Genomic DNA, 19,926 nt, shown 5'->3' with positions numbered 1-19,926 from the left:
CCCAAGCACAGAGTCCTGGTCATCTGCCTCATCCTGGACTCGGCTCCTCCATACACCACCTTATGGTATCTCTTCCTGAGCCATTCTCCTATCCATATCACTAATTTACTATCCATTCCCCATCTGCTCCAATTTGCATAACAGTGTTCCATGGTGTATCCTGTCAAAAGCCTTAGCAAAATCCAGAAGTACCACTGTGTAGCCAGTTCCTTTGTCCAACTCAGATGTCATTCTATTATGAAAAAGTTAATAGATTGCTAAGGCAGGATCTACCTTTAACAAAACCATGTTGGCCTCTATAGAGTATCATATCCTCATCCACCCATTCTTGAATTCTGTCTTTAACCAACTTTTCCAATACTTTTACCACTACTCCTAAGATGGTGATTGATCTGTAATTAACTATCGCAGTTTTAGAGCCACCCTTATGCAAAGGAACCACTTTGCCTAACTTCCACTCCCTAGGGACCATAACAGAGTTCAAACTTAAGTTAAATATCCAAGTAAGAGGGATTGACAATTCCTTTGCACATTCACGCAACACCCAAGCTGATATTCCATCTAAACCTACAGCAGTGTATGCATTTAAATTTTTCAATATATTAAATACCTCTGATTTCTTAGCTTCAATTCTCACATTAGTTATTGCTACAGGTACAGAGATATCCTCAATAGGGGATAGACTTTTAAAAAGTGATCACTCAGTAACTCGAATATTACATCTGATTTTGTAACCTCAATACCATCAGCACACACTAAAGTTATCCTTCCAAAGTCATTCTTCCTTTTACTTGCCACATAGCGGAAGAACTCTTTGGGATTATCTTTGATCTCATTGGCTAAGGTCTTCTCATACTAAGATTTAGCTTCTCTTACTATGCTGGTAACCTTTCTAGCTTGAGCCTTGTACTGCTCATGGGTGTACCGATCGCATTTCTCCTTGTACATTCTCCATAATATTTTCTTTTTTTGCAGATCAAGCTTGATACTACTGCTCATCCATCTAACGCCTGCCTCATTTGTCTTCCTGACCATGAGGACACAATCTGATATTGCTTTTCTCAGATACCTGCTAATTTTATCCCATGCACTGCTAACATTTTCCCCCTGCAATATGGTTCTACCATGGGATGGCTGCAAGCTCACTCCGAAGCCTGATATAATTGCCTAACCTGTAGTTCCATATATGCCCCTTCTTAACAGAAAAATCCACAGATTTTGCAACTTCCCAAGTCAATACCACATGATCGCTCTCACCAATTGGAGGTAACGAGGACACCTTACTTATGCATATATCCTCTGAACCAATGACCAGTTCCAACACTCTCACACCACATGTCCCTTCAGTTATGTGCTGTTTCAAGTAATTATCTCGTAAAAGATGTATGAACTCCATTTCCTTTTTGCTACAAGATATTTCCTCCTTCCAGTTGATATCACTATAATTAAAATTTGCTGATGCATGAATTCAATATTTCCCCCTGTATCCCCTGGCCCATAGCAGCATCCAACTGTATATTTTGTTGCACTGGCCACTATTTCACACCAGACCGCATCAAATGAACTCTCATTCACATGTCTATCATCTTGATATACTACTTTCTTTGGCTGCAACACATCAGCTATCATCAATAGTACTCCTCCCCCTGTTCTATCTTCTCTATCCTCCCTGAAAACACTGTACCCATCACATTCAATTCCAGTGACCACATCTTCTGTTGATAGCCAAGTTTCGCTAATGCCTATAACTTTTGGTGAGATTGCACTGACTAATGCCAAAAATTCTTCTCTCTTATTGCGAAGGCTTCCTGGATTGGTATACAAAAATTGCAGATTCCCTCTAGTTCTTGTACCGGCTTTAGAACTGATATACAAGTCACTAATTTCAGTAGTCCCATTTTTATTCACAGTTAATTCACAGACATCAGTAGTCCCAATTTATTCTGCGAATAATGATTAATAAATATACAATCACTGCTAAAGTTTCTCTCTCTTACACTCAACCTTTTCAATATTAGTTTCCCTGCCCAATTACTTCAACTTGTTCAGAAAACAGTAACTTCTTCAATCGCTTATGTCCTTCCATGTTCAGATGCAGCCCATCTCTAGCATACAACTGTCTTTTTCCTTCAAACACACTCCAGACATCAACAAATTCCAGGCCTCTTTTTTTGCACATTCTTGCAATCATATCATTCATTATCATCGCTCGTCTACTTAACTCGTAATTGTCAAAATGAGGCAGCACACACACTATCCTCCCATTGACACTTTTCCTCTTCACAATATCTAACAATGTTCTTAAATCTTTTGCTACCCAATTTATACCACCACACAGTTATGGTGGGTCATTTGTACCCGCCATAACTATCATCTTGTCTGCATCATGTCCTTTCTTTATTGCTAAAGCCACTCTTTCTATTGTCCCACAAGCCAAGCACTCATTAGGCATACCGGTCTCCATATCCTTAATCATAGAATCACCATATATCTTACCACTCTTAACTTCATTCAAGTCCACACAAGCATCACTCATGGACTCATTTTCTACGCTATTCAGCATGCCTCTCCCAGTTTCATTACTCAACGTTCTTTTAATCCGCCCCCCCCCCCCACTCTCATGACATCTCGTGGTTTTATTTTGTTGACTCTCAATTGCCCCCATACTATTTATTACTGCATCATTCACCAAAGACTCACCCGTACGTAATCCTATTCTAGTTACTTCAGTTAAAGTAATCTCTATAGTCCTAATTTCTCTGTTTAACACATTAAACTCAGTTTTAACTTCCGGTATCTCCTTACTGAGCATTTCCAATTCCTCATGCAGAAGATGAAGGTCATTTTTCATTTTCATGAACTCCTGCCGAAGTTCTTCCACTACAGTCCCGATGTCAGATTCCATTCCTAAACTCTCCAGCCTATCCTGGCACTTCTCACACATGCCAACATTTTCGTTCTTCTCATTTAGTCAGACTGACCACAGATCCTTCACATTCTTCGGCGCATACATGTAGCAGTTTCTGCAATGCATCCATTGTGAAAAATCTAATGCTGAGCCAGCCTTTCGTGTAGAAGTCCTGCACGCTGCTAACGTACATTTCTTGTTGGACGCATATTTACAAGTTGAAGTAGTGAAACAAACGGTAGCGAAAACACGATATATACAACACAGTTCCAAACAATAACACCACTGAAGGACACTTGTATCTAACCGATGGACAACTGTAGCACAACTTAAAACTGGTTCATAACTTAAAACTGGTTTGAACACAGTCTTGTACACTGCTAGTTTGGCGATTTAACTCATTTTCTCTTATTTCATATAGATTTATTCAATTGGGTTCTCACCATATCAGCTTTGCTTATTCTGCTGTCCATTTCCAGATTTAGCTTGCCATCTTCATAAAAATCTTTGCCTAAGTAGATGAAATATTTTACTTGTTTAGAATGCAGCAGAATTTTTCTATGTTCATGCCTACTTTCATAGTCTTTTTATTGCTGATTTTCATGACAAATTACTACAGTAGTTATTCAATTTATTTGGAGAATCCTTGCATGTGGATGGGTTTAGGAATACATCATCTACATAAAGCAAAGAGCTAAATGTGATATCTCCAATTCCAATATCAGGTTTAATGCCACTTTCTTTTATATTGTGATTGAGATATCAAACTTAGCTCTTTGCTAAGTTTGATATCTCCAATTCCAATATCAGGTTTATGAAGTGTACTAACACAGCAAGTTCTTTCGAAATCAGTATGAAACTTTCATTAAATTTGCAGATAGTCGATGATCTCATGCTGTATATATGACAGTAGATTTTGAGCCTAGAACAATCATCCTGTGATGATTGTTCTAGGCTCTTGGACTGTGGAGGTCTGTAATGAAAATAATGTTCTCAGTATATTGTTAAGAAGATGACTTCCTCTGCAGATTCTGATTTGGAAAATGATCTATCAAGAAGATATAGGAATTATTTAGTTTTTTACTCCTAATGTTTTTTTCTTGAAACTTTTCATGTATATCTTCTATCCTAATAAAATGGTAGAGCAACTGCTGAATTTATCAACTGGTGAGGGAGTTTGCATTTCTATAAACTACCTCACCAGTTGTCCTTTAAATAATATGCACTTTGACATTCAGAAATGAAAAGGTTATTGTTCCACTGTGTAGGTCCTTAATCAGACCTCACATATTATTTTACACATATTTGGTCACCTTGTTTTCAGAGATGAGGGAATGGTGATTTCTGGGTCTGTGGAATATAAGAACAGATTGATCAGTATTGGAACTGGAATGAAAATAAATAACTAAATTAAATATTTATATTTTCTTTCCTATTGTGATCCATATAGATGATGAATAAGTGGAGATAAATGTATATCCTTGTCTTACACCTGATTTTACATCAATCTATCTTCTTGGATTTCCTTCAATTCTAGCTGCTGATGTAAAATTTTTATATAGACTATGAATAGAATGTTCTTTGTATAATGTTCCATTTACTTTGTATAACTGTAGTGTTTCGAAAATATTTTGCATGGGTGCCTTGTCATAGGCCATTTCTTCAAAACTTGAAGATTGTTGAATATGACAGATTTGTCATATTCAACAATTTTCAAGTTGAGAAGATTGTTGAGAACAATCAACAAAGTTGAGAAATTATCATATTCTGATAATTTCTCAACTATTTGTCATAAATAACTAATAATTAAGGAATTGACAGCGTACACTAGAAATATAAATTAAATCAACTTTAATATATACTTTCCGATATTCAGCAAAGTCACATTGCCATCTTCTTGGGAACTTAAAATAAAGACATCCCAATCCCAAGACAATCTAGTCATCCCAAATTGTGTAAAATTTAAGCACCGTTTCACTTCACAGAAAGCTCTCTGTATCTACAACCGGGCGAGCCAGGCTTTACTTTGGGAGCAAATTACCGCTACACGCAGTTCCCTAGCTGACATAAACTTTCAAATACGCTTAATCACGAGCTTTGGTCAGTTCTACATGACATCTCATGTACTGCGGCAAATAAAGAATTCGAACGAATACGGAGTCGACATATCAACAAGTTTGATAAATTAAAAAAGAACTCGACGTCCAAACGTAAACTACAAACCAACACTGTAGTTAACCTTTCTTCAGTTATCTTGAAGCCTGAAGCACTCACCACTCTGTCACGTGGTCACAACTTCGCCATTGCTCCTAGGAAATTACTGGCCGAGGAATTAATGATCCAGATTGAATGCGGGATTCGCCACCTTCCAAACCACATCGCCAACGATATTAGATTGGATGTAGCCTGTGTTCTCACAAAAGCAAAACCACCAAAGACCAACACATCCATTAGTGAATACAAGTCACTACAAGAATTGAAGAAAAACAAAGAAATAGTTATCACCAAAGTGGATAAGGGGAACACCACTGTGGTACTCAATCATAATGACTACACAGGTAAGCTTAAGGCTTTACTATTAGATCGAGCTACTTACCTCCCATCTGAATACAATCCCACCAACTCACAAATAAGAAAACTCCATAGGGTCCTTAAGAAGGTCACTTCTTGGCCTGTGGAGATTACCAACAGACTAAAACCATATAACTCTAGACCCCCCCCCTGTATATATGGGCTCCCAAAAATACATAAAGAAAATGTGCAATTACGTCCCATAGTGGATGGCATTGATTCCCCTGCTTACAAACTAGCTAAGCATTTAGCCAAAGCGCTCTCACACTATACTGGCAACACACCATCACACATAAAAAACTCAGCCCACTTCAAAGCCAGTATAGAAAACCTTACACTCCAACATAATGACATCATGGTTAGTTTTGACGTCTCCTCCTTATTCACAAATGTCCCCTTCAAAGAAACCTTACAGCTAATTCAAGCTAAATTTCCTCCCGATATCTCAGCCCTATTTCAGTTCACAATGAACTCAGGCTATTTTGTTTAGCAGGAAAAATTCTACAACCAGATATAGGGGACAGCCTTGGGTTCACCATTTTCCCCACCCTTGGCTAACTTCTTTATGGAGACTTTTGAGGAGAAAGCCTTAAACTCAGCCCCACAAAAACCTACCATATGGCTTTGCTACATTCATGATGTGTTCGCTATTTAGCCACTTGGCCCGGATTCACTCCTCTCCTTCCTAACACACTTAAACAACCAACACCCTAGAATCAAGTTCACCCTGGAAAAAGAGAAAAACAATAACCTCCCCTTCCTAGACACACTAGTCACCCACCAACCTGATGGAACCTTGGTTTTCTCAGTTTATAGAAAACCCACCCATACATGCAGATACATTCACCAACAATCCCCCACCCTCCCCTCACAACAATATGGAGTTATTAGGGCAAAACTAATCTGTTCAAATGATCAAGCCCTAACCACTGAACTAAATCACATCCTTGACACTTTCTCAGCCAATGGCTACCCCCCAAAAAATACTTAAACCAGTTATCCACACCCCCCCCTCCCCCTTCACAAAAAAGATTACTCTAAATCCATCACCATTCCCTACATCCGAGGCACCTCGGAAAAAATCAACAAAATCCTAAAAAAACATGACCTGACCACTTGTTACAGACCATATAGAAAATTGGCATCCCTTATCCGCTCCACTAAAGACCAACTACTTCCCCTAGACCTATCTGGTGTATACCAGGTCCCTTGCAGCTGTAAATTGTCCTACTTTGGCCAAACAGTCAGGAAAGCAAATATCAGAATCTCCGGACACAAGGACTACATCCGATTTCACCAGTACAGCCACTCTGGGCTTGCAGACCACGCTCTGGATACTCGCCACAGAATAAGGTGGAAGAAAACCACAGTAATACACTGCAGCAAGTTCAAATATCAAATATGAGTTCCTAAGGGCTGAGGCTGATTCATGGAATCAGCCTCAGCCCTTAGGAACATGCCAAACCTCAACATATTTGGATGCAGGAGACTTCCCCAAATTTGAAAAACATTTATCAGAAGAACCTCAGCCCAAAGGCCAAGAACTACCAATATATAGCCTGCCAGGGGCACCATCAGGACTTTAGGAAAATGGTAGCTTCCTCGCTTCTTTTCTCATTTGCTGTTATGTAGTACTTGCATGCACTTGTCTTTATTTTAAGTTCCCAAGAAGATGGCAATGTGACATTGCTGAAATATCAGAAAGTATATATTAAAGTTGATGTAATTTATATTTCTAGTGTACGCTGTCAATTCCTTAATTATTAGTTATCATGTTTAACCAGCATATAAGCCTTTCTACAAGAAATCTTTGTCATAAAGTGAAAATCTGATCCTGAAAACCCTCTATTTGGCATGAAGCTTGTTCTTCTCCCAGTTTTTCTTCCACAATTTTTTCAACCTCTTTTCAAGCACGCTTGCATAAATCTTACCTGAAACACTTAGGAGCAAAATCTCTGTAATGCTCACATTCAGTTTTATCCCCCCCACCTCCCTTTTTTATAGATGGGAAATATGAGAGCTCTACTCCAAACATTTGAATTTAACCAAGGCAAAAGAAGCATCGTGGAATAATAAATTACTAATGATCTCTGGAAGAAATAAATAGGCTAAATTAATAATAATAAAATCCTATATATGGTCCACACTGAATTATGGATTTGGACATATACAAAATCCATAATCAAGAAATTGCAGGCTTTGAGATATAGTATTATAGGAGAGCACTGAAGATTTCTTGGAACAAGAAAAAAAAATTAATGAAGAGGTATTGAAGTTAATGGAAACCAAAAGAGCACTCATGGAAGACCTTGTAAAGAGAAAGTGCAAGATGGCAGGACACGCTAAGAGGATCAGCAGGGAAAATGTTGCTGGAAATACTAGACGGAAGAAGATCTCCTGGTAGACCAAGTACATCTTGAATTGATGTAAAGAAATGGATGCACAACAAGGACTATTATGAGATCAAAAGAGCAGTGGATCAGACACCCTGGCATACCATAATTGCTAGCCTCCAAATTGGAGAAGCTACTTAAGAAGAAGTGTTGAATATACTTCTGTTCTTTTCTTATTACTAAGGTGGTCAAGTCCAGTCTGCCCAAAATACTGGATACTGTAGACTACAATGAGAGAGCTTGCAAAACATCAGCATGTAAATATTTAATTTAGTTATTTATTTTCATTCCAGTTCCAATACTGATCAATCCGTTCTTATATTCCACATACCCAGAAATCACCATTCCCTCATCTCTCTCTGAAAACAAGGTGACCAAATATGTGCAAAATAATATGTGAGGCCTGATTAAGGACTTACAGTGGAACAATAACCTTTTCATTTCTGAATATCAAAGTGAATATTATTTAAAGGACAACTGGATAAACCTATACAATAAACAATACAACTGGTGAGGGAGTTTACAGAAATGTAAACTCCCTCACCATTTGATAAATTCAGCAGTTGCTCTACCATTTTATTAGGATGGAAGATATACATGAAAAGTTTCAAGAAAAAAACATTAAGAGCAGGAAACTAAATGATTCTTATATCTTCTTGATGGATCATTTTCCAAATCAGAATCTGTCAGAGGAAGTCATCTTCTTAAGAATATACTGAGAACATTATTTTCATTACAGACCTCCACAGTCTCAAGAGACTCATCATAGGAAGATTGTTCGAGGCTCAGAATCTATCATACACAGCATGAGATCACCCACTGTCTGCATATTCACTTTTCACTTCCTTCTCTGGCAGTGTATTCCATACATAAACTATTCTCCACACCAAAGAACACTTCTTACTCTTGTTTACTCATACACCTTTTGATTAGAAAAGACATAGGTTTAAGGGATCAATAGCAATAAAGGGTCTCAAGCTGTTATTAGATTAGAGAGATTATAAGTGATTAGAGAAAGGAAAGAAATCTGTTAAAAAAAGAGAGAAAAAAAAGAGAAAACTTTCTTATCCCCTACTTGACAGTATGTGTTTTTCAATGATTTTCAACAGCTAAATGAACATTTGTGTTGTTAACAGGATATACTGTGCTTTTGCAATGTTATATTACATATGCACATCTCTAGATGGTCAGGGACTCATGAAAGCAATCCCTATGTATCATTATTACTAATATTAATCAGACCTCCTTGGAATCATAAAAACATATCATGGTAAGTCCCCATCACGATGAAGTTCATTGAACCATGACACTTACCACACTCTCAGGCAATGCATTCTACTCACCAATCACTCTATGCAAAGAACTTGGATGTCATGCCCTTGTTATGACAATTTCCAGGGATGGCCTCTTGCTCTTCCCCTATCTCCTTCCATTTGATGAAAAATATCTTCCATATTTAACTAGTAAATAAAAGAAGTCATTATCAAGCTATATATCTCAATAACACCACCCTTCCCTCCTCCTATTCCTGAAGCTCTGCTAAGCCATCTGCCTTCAAATTCATCAGTCTGGAGACTTATCACTGACTTTGATAATCTTCTTGGGATTGTTTCCAATACATCGTTATCCCACAAAAACCACACGACCAGACATGCTCACAGTAATTTATGCAGATTGTTCAAAGTCACCAGAAAATCTCCCCAGTGTAATTGATAAGCCAGCTCTTCTCAATAACTTAAATTTTGATCATATCACTCATCCTCTTTGTATTCATCAAACTCAGCAAATTACATTTCTTTAATCTATTCTCATAGCTGACATCCCAGAGCTCTAATATTATCTTTATTCTGCCTTTGTAATTTTCTGATACCCTTGAAATCCAGCTGATGAGATCTGCACACAACATTTCCAATGTAGACTGATAAACGAACACAGTGGGGTGACCACTCTTACCTTTGCCAGTTAGTATCTTCCTGAGTACTACAACAGTCCACTGGATAGGAACCCTATCATTGCAGTCTATCCCCTGATATTCAAATTCTTGCATCAAATCACGCAAAGCAATTTTGGGATGATGAGTACAAGAATTCCTGCATATAATTCTACTATTAGAATATAGGAGGCTCCTTATATTCTTTGCTCCAAAATTGTATAAGATTGGGATATATTCTATGGTGGGGAAGGAGAAGGAACAATACTGGAATATAGTCCCCCCCCCCCTCCTTTCTAGTCTATTTAAATCCTTCTGAAGAACCACTACATCAATATCATTTCTAATAGCTTGCCAGCTTGACATCATCTGCAAACAGAATATTTCCTGAAAACCATTCACCATGTTGTCTATATGAAAACAGAATAGGTTCCAAGCCTAGAGAGCCCTGCAATACCAAACTTGTTATCTATCGCTTACTTGATACTACTCTCCCATGCTCAACTGTTCTGATGTAGGTAGTCTCAGCATAGCAAAGTTGTAGGGACCACTGAAATAGTTTGTTATAATGAAATGTCTGTTATAGTAAGAATTATTGGCATATTTTAGATTACCAATTGGCCATTTCAGTCCACTAGTGAATCATCTAAGCCTATTTTCATTCATTACAGTTTAAACATCAACTTCTGTGCATCTGTCAAATGTTTTGGCAAAATCCAGAATTTATCACAGTACATTCAATCCCTTATTACACTTAGTTTCCTTATTATAAAATATGACCAGATTATTAAAAACCAGACTGCCTTTTAACAAATCCATACTGGCTTTTATCAAATCTCTTTATCTGTCCATTTTTCTATATCAGCACTCATCAATTTTTCCAACATCATAACTACTAAAAAATGGAAACTGGTCTATAGTTTTATCGTTCCATTTTACACCAACCTTTATGCAATGACACTCTTTTGACTCCTAGCAACTTTGCAATTTACAAGACTTTCATTAACAACTGAATTATCATTTGCTCCATCTAAGATCAATCTTCCATAATCATTTCCCCTTCTCCTAATGGAACATAATGAAAGTTTTTGGGATTTCCTTGTCCCCCAGAGACAGTGTCCTCTCATATTACATTTCTCTATCCTTACTATATGTGTTCTTCAATTCCATACTCATACCTTAATTGCCATTCTCTATCCTGTTTATTTGCAGGTTTGATTTTCCCCAGTTTCACTCCGAACCTATTTATTCTTCTTATCTTAAGAAAGCAACACATTACCAAATATCTGAATAAACCTAAGTATTACCAATCTTTGTCTTTCGAGTTCTTTCACCTTTGTTATAGCTCTCAGCTGACTCTGAAATCTATTGTAATCGCTTGTATCATAATGTAGATTAATTCTCCCCTAAATCCATCCCCCCTTTGTTTTGCAACTAGTCTAGAGATAGTACTTATGTGCTATAAAGGTTCTGCAACCCCTCATGTGTGGACTGATAAAAACTTCCACATGTAAACTCTCTTCCAATTCAAAGCAACTCAGTTGTTCACTAAGAGAACAGAGAACCTCCATATGAATAAGAACTTTAAATAAAAAATAAAAACTTGATCATTATGTTCCCCTCCACTCTGCAGCCAAATACTGCATCAAAAAAACTGCCCCTTAAAATCCATCAATTTCTATGGGATGTCAAATCCTCTTTCCAATCTTTGTACACATTCTGAAAAGTTCTCGGTCTAACAATGAAAAAACAAATTTATAATTTCAAATAATTTTTATTTTTCAACATAATCTCCTTTAAGACTAATACATTCTTTATTCCAGCAATTCTCCAGTGCTATTATCCTGTCCCTGTAGTGGTTCTCATCAAGATCTACAAAATACCCCTCTACAGCTGCAATCACTTCTTGATTCAAAGAAAAATGCTGATCAGCGAGGAAGAGTTTTAGGTTTGGGAAGAGATATGTCAAAGGGAGGCAAATCTGGGGAATAGGATGGATGTTCCAACAATTCATAGTGCAAATCCCTTCATTTTCCGATGGCCAAAACACCTTTGTGGGCAGGTGCATTGTCCTGATGAAAGATGATTTTTTTTCCTGCAAACTGGGTCTTTTCTCATGAATTTTTTCATCTAGTCTGGTTAAAAGATCAGAATAATATTCCCCGGTTATTATTTTACCCTTTTCAAGATAATTAATAAACAAAATGCCTTTAACATCTGAAAACACCAATGCCATGACCTTTCCTGCTGATGGAACCGACTTTGTCTTCTTTGGCACTGTCAACCGGCTTCTGTCCACTGTTTTGACTACTGTTTGGATTCTGGTGTGTAATGGTGAATCCAAGTCTCATCCATAGTAATAAATTGATGCAAGAAATCAGTTTTATTCTTGTTAAAATGCTCCAAGCACTGTTTAGAGATTTTCATGCGACTGCATTTTTGATCTGCTGTGAGCAAGCGCAGCAGCATATTTTGCCCAAAGCTTTTTCATTTGCAAAATATATCCTACACATTCTTTTGAAATGCCTATAGTCTCAGCAATGTCACACACTTCGACTCACCCATCATCCAATATCATATCGATCAATGATATGGTATTGGACATCGTTACACTTTTTGGACGTCCTTCACGGATCATCTTCAAGGCTGGTACAGCCATGTTTAAATTCGGCAGCCCATTTCTTAATTGTTGAAAACAAAGGAGAAGAGTGCCCATAAACTTTTATGAACTTAGAATGAATTTCTTTTGCCATAAAACTTTCTTTCATAAAGAATTTTATAACTGCACGATGTTCAATTTTATCCATTTCAAGGGATACAGACAACACTTTTGCTTCAGACAGCTGTATAAAACAAACTACCTGATAGAATGACTTGCAATTTCACATGAATGCTTATGACAGATGTACGAACTTAGGAAAAAAAAAAAAAATTGTGGCGATAGTGTTGCCATCTATGGTCGAGGCCAAGAACTTTTCAGACCACCCTCGTATGCTAAAGAATTAGGCAAAGCTTTCCATAATAATTACCTGCTTTGCACTAGCTAACCTAATTTGGCTAAACATCTCAAGCTCATCATCCTTGAAATTGTCTGGCCTATAGCAATTTGCAACCTCCCATTAAATGAATGTTTAATGGCACTTGTGATATGGTAACAATAATTAGAAACACATATTTACAAGAAAAAGAATAAATAATTTTATTATGCCAATATTTTGGCCTGAAACTAACAGGCCATTATCAGTGCACAAGTACAAATACAAGATGAAGCTAGAACATGAAAGGTTCTTCCTTATTACAGATCTGAGCCATGTGCCAGAGTGCTACCATATGGATGGTTACAAACTAAGATAAAATCACAGACTAAAATTAAAATTTAACTTGAAATGCAATAAAATAATAGAATTACATAATTAAAATAATCAAACTGAATGACATGAAAAGATAAAAATAAAGGTGGGACATACAGCAAGCAATATCTATCAATGGATACAGTGATTCTAATTTAAGTTTGGGCAATGTAGAAGCCCTTCAGCATTCTCTTTAAACAACCACTCAAGCTTAAACCAATACCAATGTAAAAGGCTGGGTGGGGGGGGGGGGGGGTGGGGGGGGGGGGGGGTGGGGGGGGGGGGGGGTGGGGGGGGGGGGGGGTGGGGGGGGGGGGGGGTGGGGGGGGGGGGGGGTGGGGGGGGGGGGGGGTGGGGGGGGGGGGGGGTGGGGGGGGGGGGGGGTGGGGGGGGGGGGGGGTGGGGGGGGGGGGGGGTGGGGGGGGGGGGGGGTGGGGGGGGGGGGGGGTGGGGGGGGGGGGGGGTGGGGGGGGGGGGGGGTGGGGGGGGGGGGGGGTGGGGGGGGGGGGGGGTGGGGGGGGGGGGGGGTGGGGGGGGGGGGGGGTGGGGGGGGGGGGGGGTGGGGGGGGGGGGGGGTGGGGGGGGGGGGGGGTGGGGGGGGGGGGGGGTGGGGGGGGGGGGGGGTGGGGGGGGGGGGGGGTGGGGGGGGGGGGGGGTGGGGGGGGGGGGGGGTGGGGGGGGGGGGGGGTGGGGGGGGGGGGGGGTGGGGGGGGGGGGGGGTGGGGGGGGGGGGGGGCAGAATGAGGCAGGTGACCAGTGGTGTGCCTCAGGGCTCTGTGCTTGGGCCAATGTTGTTTAATTTGTATATAAATGATATAGGAAACGGCTTAAAGGGAGATATTCAGTTGTTTGCTGATGATGCAAAGTTGTGTAGTGCAATAAAAAATCAAGCTGATGTTGAAAGTTTGCAGGAGGATTTAAATAAGCTGGTAAAATGGGCAAAAGAAAATGGATGTCAGTTCAATGTGGAAAAGTGTAAAGTCTTGCATTTTGGGATTAAAAGATTACCAGCTGTGTACTACATAGATGGAAAGGTACTCCAAGAGATTGATGAGGCTAGGGACTTAGGGGTATTGGTAGATAAGGAGATGAAGTTCAGAGGACACATTGCTAAGGTGTCCAAGATTGCACATAGGATTACTTGGTTGTTGAGGAACACACTGACATCCAGAGATAAAGAGGTTATTATTCCCCTTTATAAAGCATTGATACTTCCACATTTGGATTACTGTGCTCAGGTCTGGTCACCTGGATTCCTTGGAGATGAGGAGGCTGTGGAGAGGGTTCAGAGAAGAGTGACCAAGTTGGTGAGTGATATAAAAAATGCTCCCTACATTGATAGATTGAGAGCTTGTGGATTGCAGAGATTGGTTGATAGGCGAAGAAGAGGGGATATGATAGAAACATTCAAATTACTAAAAGGTTTTTATAGGATTGATGCAGGGGAAATGTTTCAGCTGTGTGATAGTGATGGAAGAACAAGAGGTCATCTCTGGAAATTAAAGAAGAGTGTGGTTAACAAAGGTGTCAGAACAAGGTTTTTTGCCTGGAGGGTGGTGAATGAGTGGAATTCATTGCCTGACTTTGTTGTGAGCTCTTCATCTGTAAATGAATTCAAGAAGAGATATGACAGATATTGTTTTGCTAGCTTGGGTCTCCCGCGATGAGTCTACTGACTCCATGGAGATACCCGTAATAATAATAATAAAAAAAAGATGGTGATTGGTCTGTAATTAACTACCGCAGTTTTAGAGCCACCCTTATGCAAAGGAACCACTTTGCCTAACTTCCACTCCCTAGGGACCATAACAGAGTTCAAACTTAAGTTAAATATCCAAGTAAGAGGGGTTGACAATTCCTTTGCACATTCGCGCAACACCCGAGCTGATATTCCGTCTAAACCTACAGCAGTGTATGCATTTAAATTTTTCAATATATTAAATACCTCTGATTTCTTAGCTTCAATTCTCACATTAGTTGTTGCTACAGGTAAAGACAGAGAAATCCTCATTTGGGTGATAGACTTTTAAAAAGTGATCGCTCAGTAACTCGACTATTACATCTGAATAGTATTCAGATGTAATAGTCGAGTTTTGTAACCTCAATACCATCAGCACACACTAAAGTTATCCTTCCAAAGTCATTCTTCCTTTACTTGCCACATAGCGGAAGAACTCATTGGGATTACCCTTGATCTCAATGGCTAAGGTCCTCTCATAATCTGATTTAGCTTTTCTTACTATGCTGGTAACCTTTCTAGCTTGAGCCTTGTACTGCTCATGTGTGTACCGATCGCCTTTCTCCTTGTAAATTCTCCATAACATTTTCTTTTTTTTGCAGATCAAGCTTGATACTACTGCTCATCCATCTAACGCCTGCCTTGTTTGTCTTCCTGACATGAGGACACAATCTGATATTGCTTTCCTCAGATACCTGCTAATTTTATCCCATGCACTGCTAACATCTTTCCCCTGCAATATGTTCTGCTATGGGATGGCTGCAAGCTCACTCCGAAGCTTGATATAATTGCCTAACCTGTAGTTCCGTATATGCCCCTTCTTAACAGAAAAATCCACAGATTTTGCAACCTCCCAAATCAAATACCACATGATCGCTTTCACCAATTGGAGGTAACGAGGACACCTTACTTACGCATATATTCTCTGAACCAATAACCATGTCCGACACTCTCACACCACGTGTCCCTTCAATTATGTGCTGTTTCAAGTAATTATATCGTAGAAGTTGTATGAACTCCATTTCCTTTTTGCAGGTTTAGTGATTATTATGGGGGATTTTAATTATGGTGATATTTCCTTCTTCCAATTGTTATCACCATAATTAAAATCCCCCATAATAATCACTAAACCTGCACTCATTGCACTAATTTGCTGATGCATGAATTCAATATCTCACCCCGTACCCCCTTGGCCTATAGCACCATCCAACTGTATATTTGGTTGTGTTGGTCACTATTTCACACCAGACCACCTCAAATGAACTCTCATTCACATGTCTATCATCTTGATATACTACTTTCTTTGGCTGCAACACATCAGCTATCATCAACAGTACTCCTCCCCCTGTTCTATCTTCTCTATCCTCCCTGAAAATACTGTACCCATCACATTCAATTCCAGTGACCACATCTTCTGCTGACAGCCAAGTTTCACTAATGCCTACAACGTTTGGTGAGATTGCACTGACTAATGCCAAAAATTCTTCTCTCTTATTTCGAATGCTTCCTATATTGCTATACAAAAATTGTAGATTCCCTCTACTTCTTGTACCGGCTTTTGAACTGATATACAAGTCACTAATTTCAGTAGTCCCATGCCAATTTTTATCTCCTCTCTTTTGCAATTTATTCTGCAAATAAGGATCAATAAATATACAATCACTCCTAAAGTTTCTCTCTCTTACACTCAAACCTTTTCAATATTAGTTTCCCTGCACAATTACTTCAACTTGTTCAGAAAACAGTAACTTCTTCAATCGCTTATGTCCTTCCATGTTCAGATGCAGCCCATCTCTAGCATACAACTGTCTTTTTCCTTCAAACACACTCCAAACATAAACAAATTCCAGACCTCTTTTTTTGCACATTCTTGCAATCATATCATTCATTATCATCAGTTGTCTACTTAACTTGTAATTGTCAAAACGAGGCAGCACACACTATCCTCCCATCGACACTTTTCCTCTTCACAATATCTAACAATGTTCTTAAATCTTTTGCTACCCAATTTATGCCACCACTCAGGTCATTTGTACCCACCATAACTATCATCTTGTCTGCATCATGCCCTCTCTTTATTGCTAAAGCCACTCTTTCTATTGTCCCACAAGCCAAGCACTCATTAGGCATACCGGTCTCCATATCCTTAATCATAGAATTACCATATATGTTACCACTCTTAACTTGATTCAAGTCCACACAAGCATCACTCATGGACTCATTTTCTATGCTATTCAGCATAACGCTCCCAGTTTCATTACTCAATGCTCTTTTACTTACTCCCCCACTCTCATGACATCTCGGTTCTTCTAGACCTCTTGTGGTTTTATTTTGTTGACTCTCAATCACTCCCATATTACTAATTACTGCATCATTCACCAAAGACTCACCCATACGTAATCCTGTTCTAGTTACTTCAGTGGAAGAACTTCCTGCCGAAGTTCTTCCACTACAGTCCCGATGTCAGATTCCATTCCTAAACACTACAGCCTATCCTGGCACTTCCACACGTCAACATTTTCGTTCTTCTTATTTAGTCAGACCGACCACAGATCGTTCACATTCTTCGGTGTATACATGTAACAGTTTCCACAACGCATTGTGAAAAATCTAATGCTGAGCCAGCGTTTCGTGTAGAAGTCCTGCATGCTGCTGACGTACGTTTCTTGCTGGACGCCATCTTTACACGTTGAAGTAGTGAAACAAACGGCAGATTAACACTGTTAAGAAAACAAGGATAGACCAAGTAGTATCATGCTTCGTGGTTTATTGAGGTTCCCGAGATTCTTTTGAGGAAGAGAAAGAAAACAAACTGAAGAGTATATATATAAGGTAAAGTACATAACCAGCCAGAGATGGAGTCAAAGAATATTGAGTCATACCAGTGACTTTAAAAGAACTAGTGATGTGAGTCACTGATCATTCTTATTATAGGAATCATTAGGACTAATTTTCAACCTGCTCTGTAACTACAATTTAATATGATATATTAATAGATTCAAGATTATCCATCTACCATTTCTATTCAACAAAGATAACCAACAAGGTTAGCCTGCCAAATTTGAAATATTAAATCTAGTTAAAAACTAGAGAATTTGGCAGGCTAACCTTGTTGGTTATCTTTGTTGAATAAAAATGATAGATGGATAATCTTGAATCTATTAATTTGGTCAGAGTGGATATTCCATGATGGGCCTGATTATTTTTGAGATGAATGAGAAAAAATAATTTTTTCTCACACACATATATATTTTTAATTATATGCAACATAAAAACTGAAATAACTTACTTCATATACTATGTAATCTGTATTACTTATTGCTTTAATGACTAGTTCATATCAAGAAGCAATTACAAAGCATTGTTTTTCATTTCTTGTTCCTCTACTGGCAATCCTATAGAATGCATCATTCAGCTACTTTCAAACAATATGAGAAGATACTGATTTTTATTCAACAAGAATACTGACAGATTAAGCATTAAATCTAGTTAAAATACTAGAGAACGTTGGAAATAGTAAAACATACTAACAAGGTGTTGTTGTTCACTCTCTTTTTTCTCTTCTAGTAGCATTCCTACAGATTACATCATTTAGCCATTTCAGCCAGTTGAGAATATAGTTCTCTTACACTCCTGAAAATAGCCTCAGCAATTCAGCTGTATCAGACAAGTGAAGAGATTCCTTTCTCCTCAGAAACCTCTGCAGGTTGTCTTGTTAATCCAATTTTGACTAAATTTACAATATAGTTGATTCTCTATAGTTTTATGCTCTCATAAGCATTCAGCCTACCAGAATGAAAGAACAGTTGGAGGAGCAAGTGCTACCCTTCATGCAAACACACATCTCTAAAGATAACATTATGCAGCTGCTCTCTAACATTCCTCAAATTCATCTGAAAACTTTAGCTTGATCACACTATATGAAGGAGGGTTGCAAAGCGGTCACACAAAGTGGTGTCCTACACACACACACACACACACACACACACACACACACAAAATCTAAAGATTACACTGTTCAGCTAATTTACAGAAAATCAGGAAAAACTGTTTTAAACACAGTGAATTTTTCAGATGACTTTGATGAGTCATCTGAAAAATTCAGCCCAATGAGATTAAATGAAAGGGGATTGAAAAGAGGTCACAGTCAATTTTTAGTAAATTTTGAATGGTGTTAAACAACTGTTTAAGGTATTCTAAATAAGTTAATCCGTTGCACCAAAATAAAGATGGTTTTTGTAAGGGTGGTTGCACACTATGTGGACACCTGTACGTGTTGCAGCATTCACCTAATGTTAACTTAAACTTGAATATAATTTCTTATGCTTTTTATTTTCTAATGAATCTTTTAAGCAAATCAAACCAAAAAAAAAAAAGAGGCTGTAGGGAATATTTGAAGACTGCTACAAATCACATCATTCAACCAAATTTGTAATTTGTAAGAGAGTTGTTTCTTATGTTGCTTAATCTCCTGAGAAATTCAGCTTTACTGGAGTAAAACAGATGGAGAGAGAAGAGAGCAATTCCTTTCACCTCAGATATTTGAGAAGAAACAGATTTCTCTCTTCCCCCTCCCTCCTGCATATCACAGTTTAACTGCATGCAATTTTGTCTGGTTTCTGTCTCTCTCTCACCCTCCTACATAACACTTTGTTTAACTGTATTTATTATTATTATATGACACCTCCAAGGGCACATTACAGGAGGACACTCTACGTCACTCTGCTACATACATCTCACTGTCTCCCCTACTGCTTAAGTCTTCTGCTACCACACACACACACAAACAACGACCATCGATGCCTCTACCAACAACAGTACTTTTGTCTGTAAATTCGATGGCTGATTTCCCTGTATGTAGGAGGGAAAAAACCTGCTTCCTCTGTAAGAGATCAGCAAATTCACTTCATTTGAAAAAGCCCACATAAAGATTCCTTTCATTACAACAAGAATTTAATTCATGTTTTTTTTCCAATCAAAGGGCACAAAAACTATCATTCTTTCAACTACACTACAGAGGCACTCAACTATTACAC

At 38.7% G+C, this 19,926-nt stretch overlaps 1 protein-coding gene across 1 annotated transcript in view; it reads right to left on the bottom strand.

Annotated features, from left to right (window-relative positions):
* Cad87A (cadherin 87A) overlaps positions 1 to 19,926 on the bottom strand; it is a 1,045,423-nt gene that overhangs the window by 218,786 nt on the left and 806,711 nt on the right. Inside the window, exon 33 of the mRNA XM_090395555.1 lies at positions 3,352 to 3,419. Coding sequence (XP_090251681.1) covers positions 3,352 to 3,419 — 68 coding nt within the window. The remainder of the gene's footprint in view (positions 1 to 3,351; positions 3,420 to 19,926) is intronic.

This window comes from Typopeltis vanoorti, chromosome 7, assembly GCF_054136105.1.
Source record: "Typopeltis vanoorti isolate ZY-2024b chromosome 7, IOZ_Tvanoo_1.0, whole genome shotgun sequence".
Lineage (NCBI taxonomy): Eukaryota > Metazoa > Arthropoda > Arachnida > Uropygi > Thelyphonidae > Typopeltis > Typopeltis vanoorti.
The sequence above is the reverse complement of the archived record's forward strand: the minus strand, read 5'-3'. Positions and strand labels throughout refer to the sequence as shown.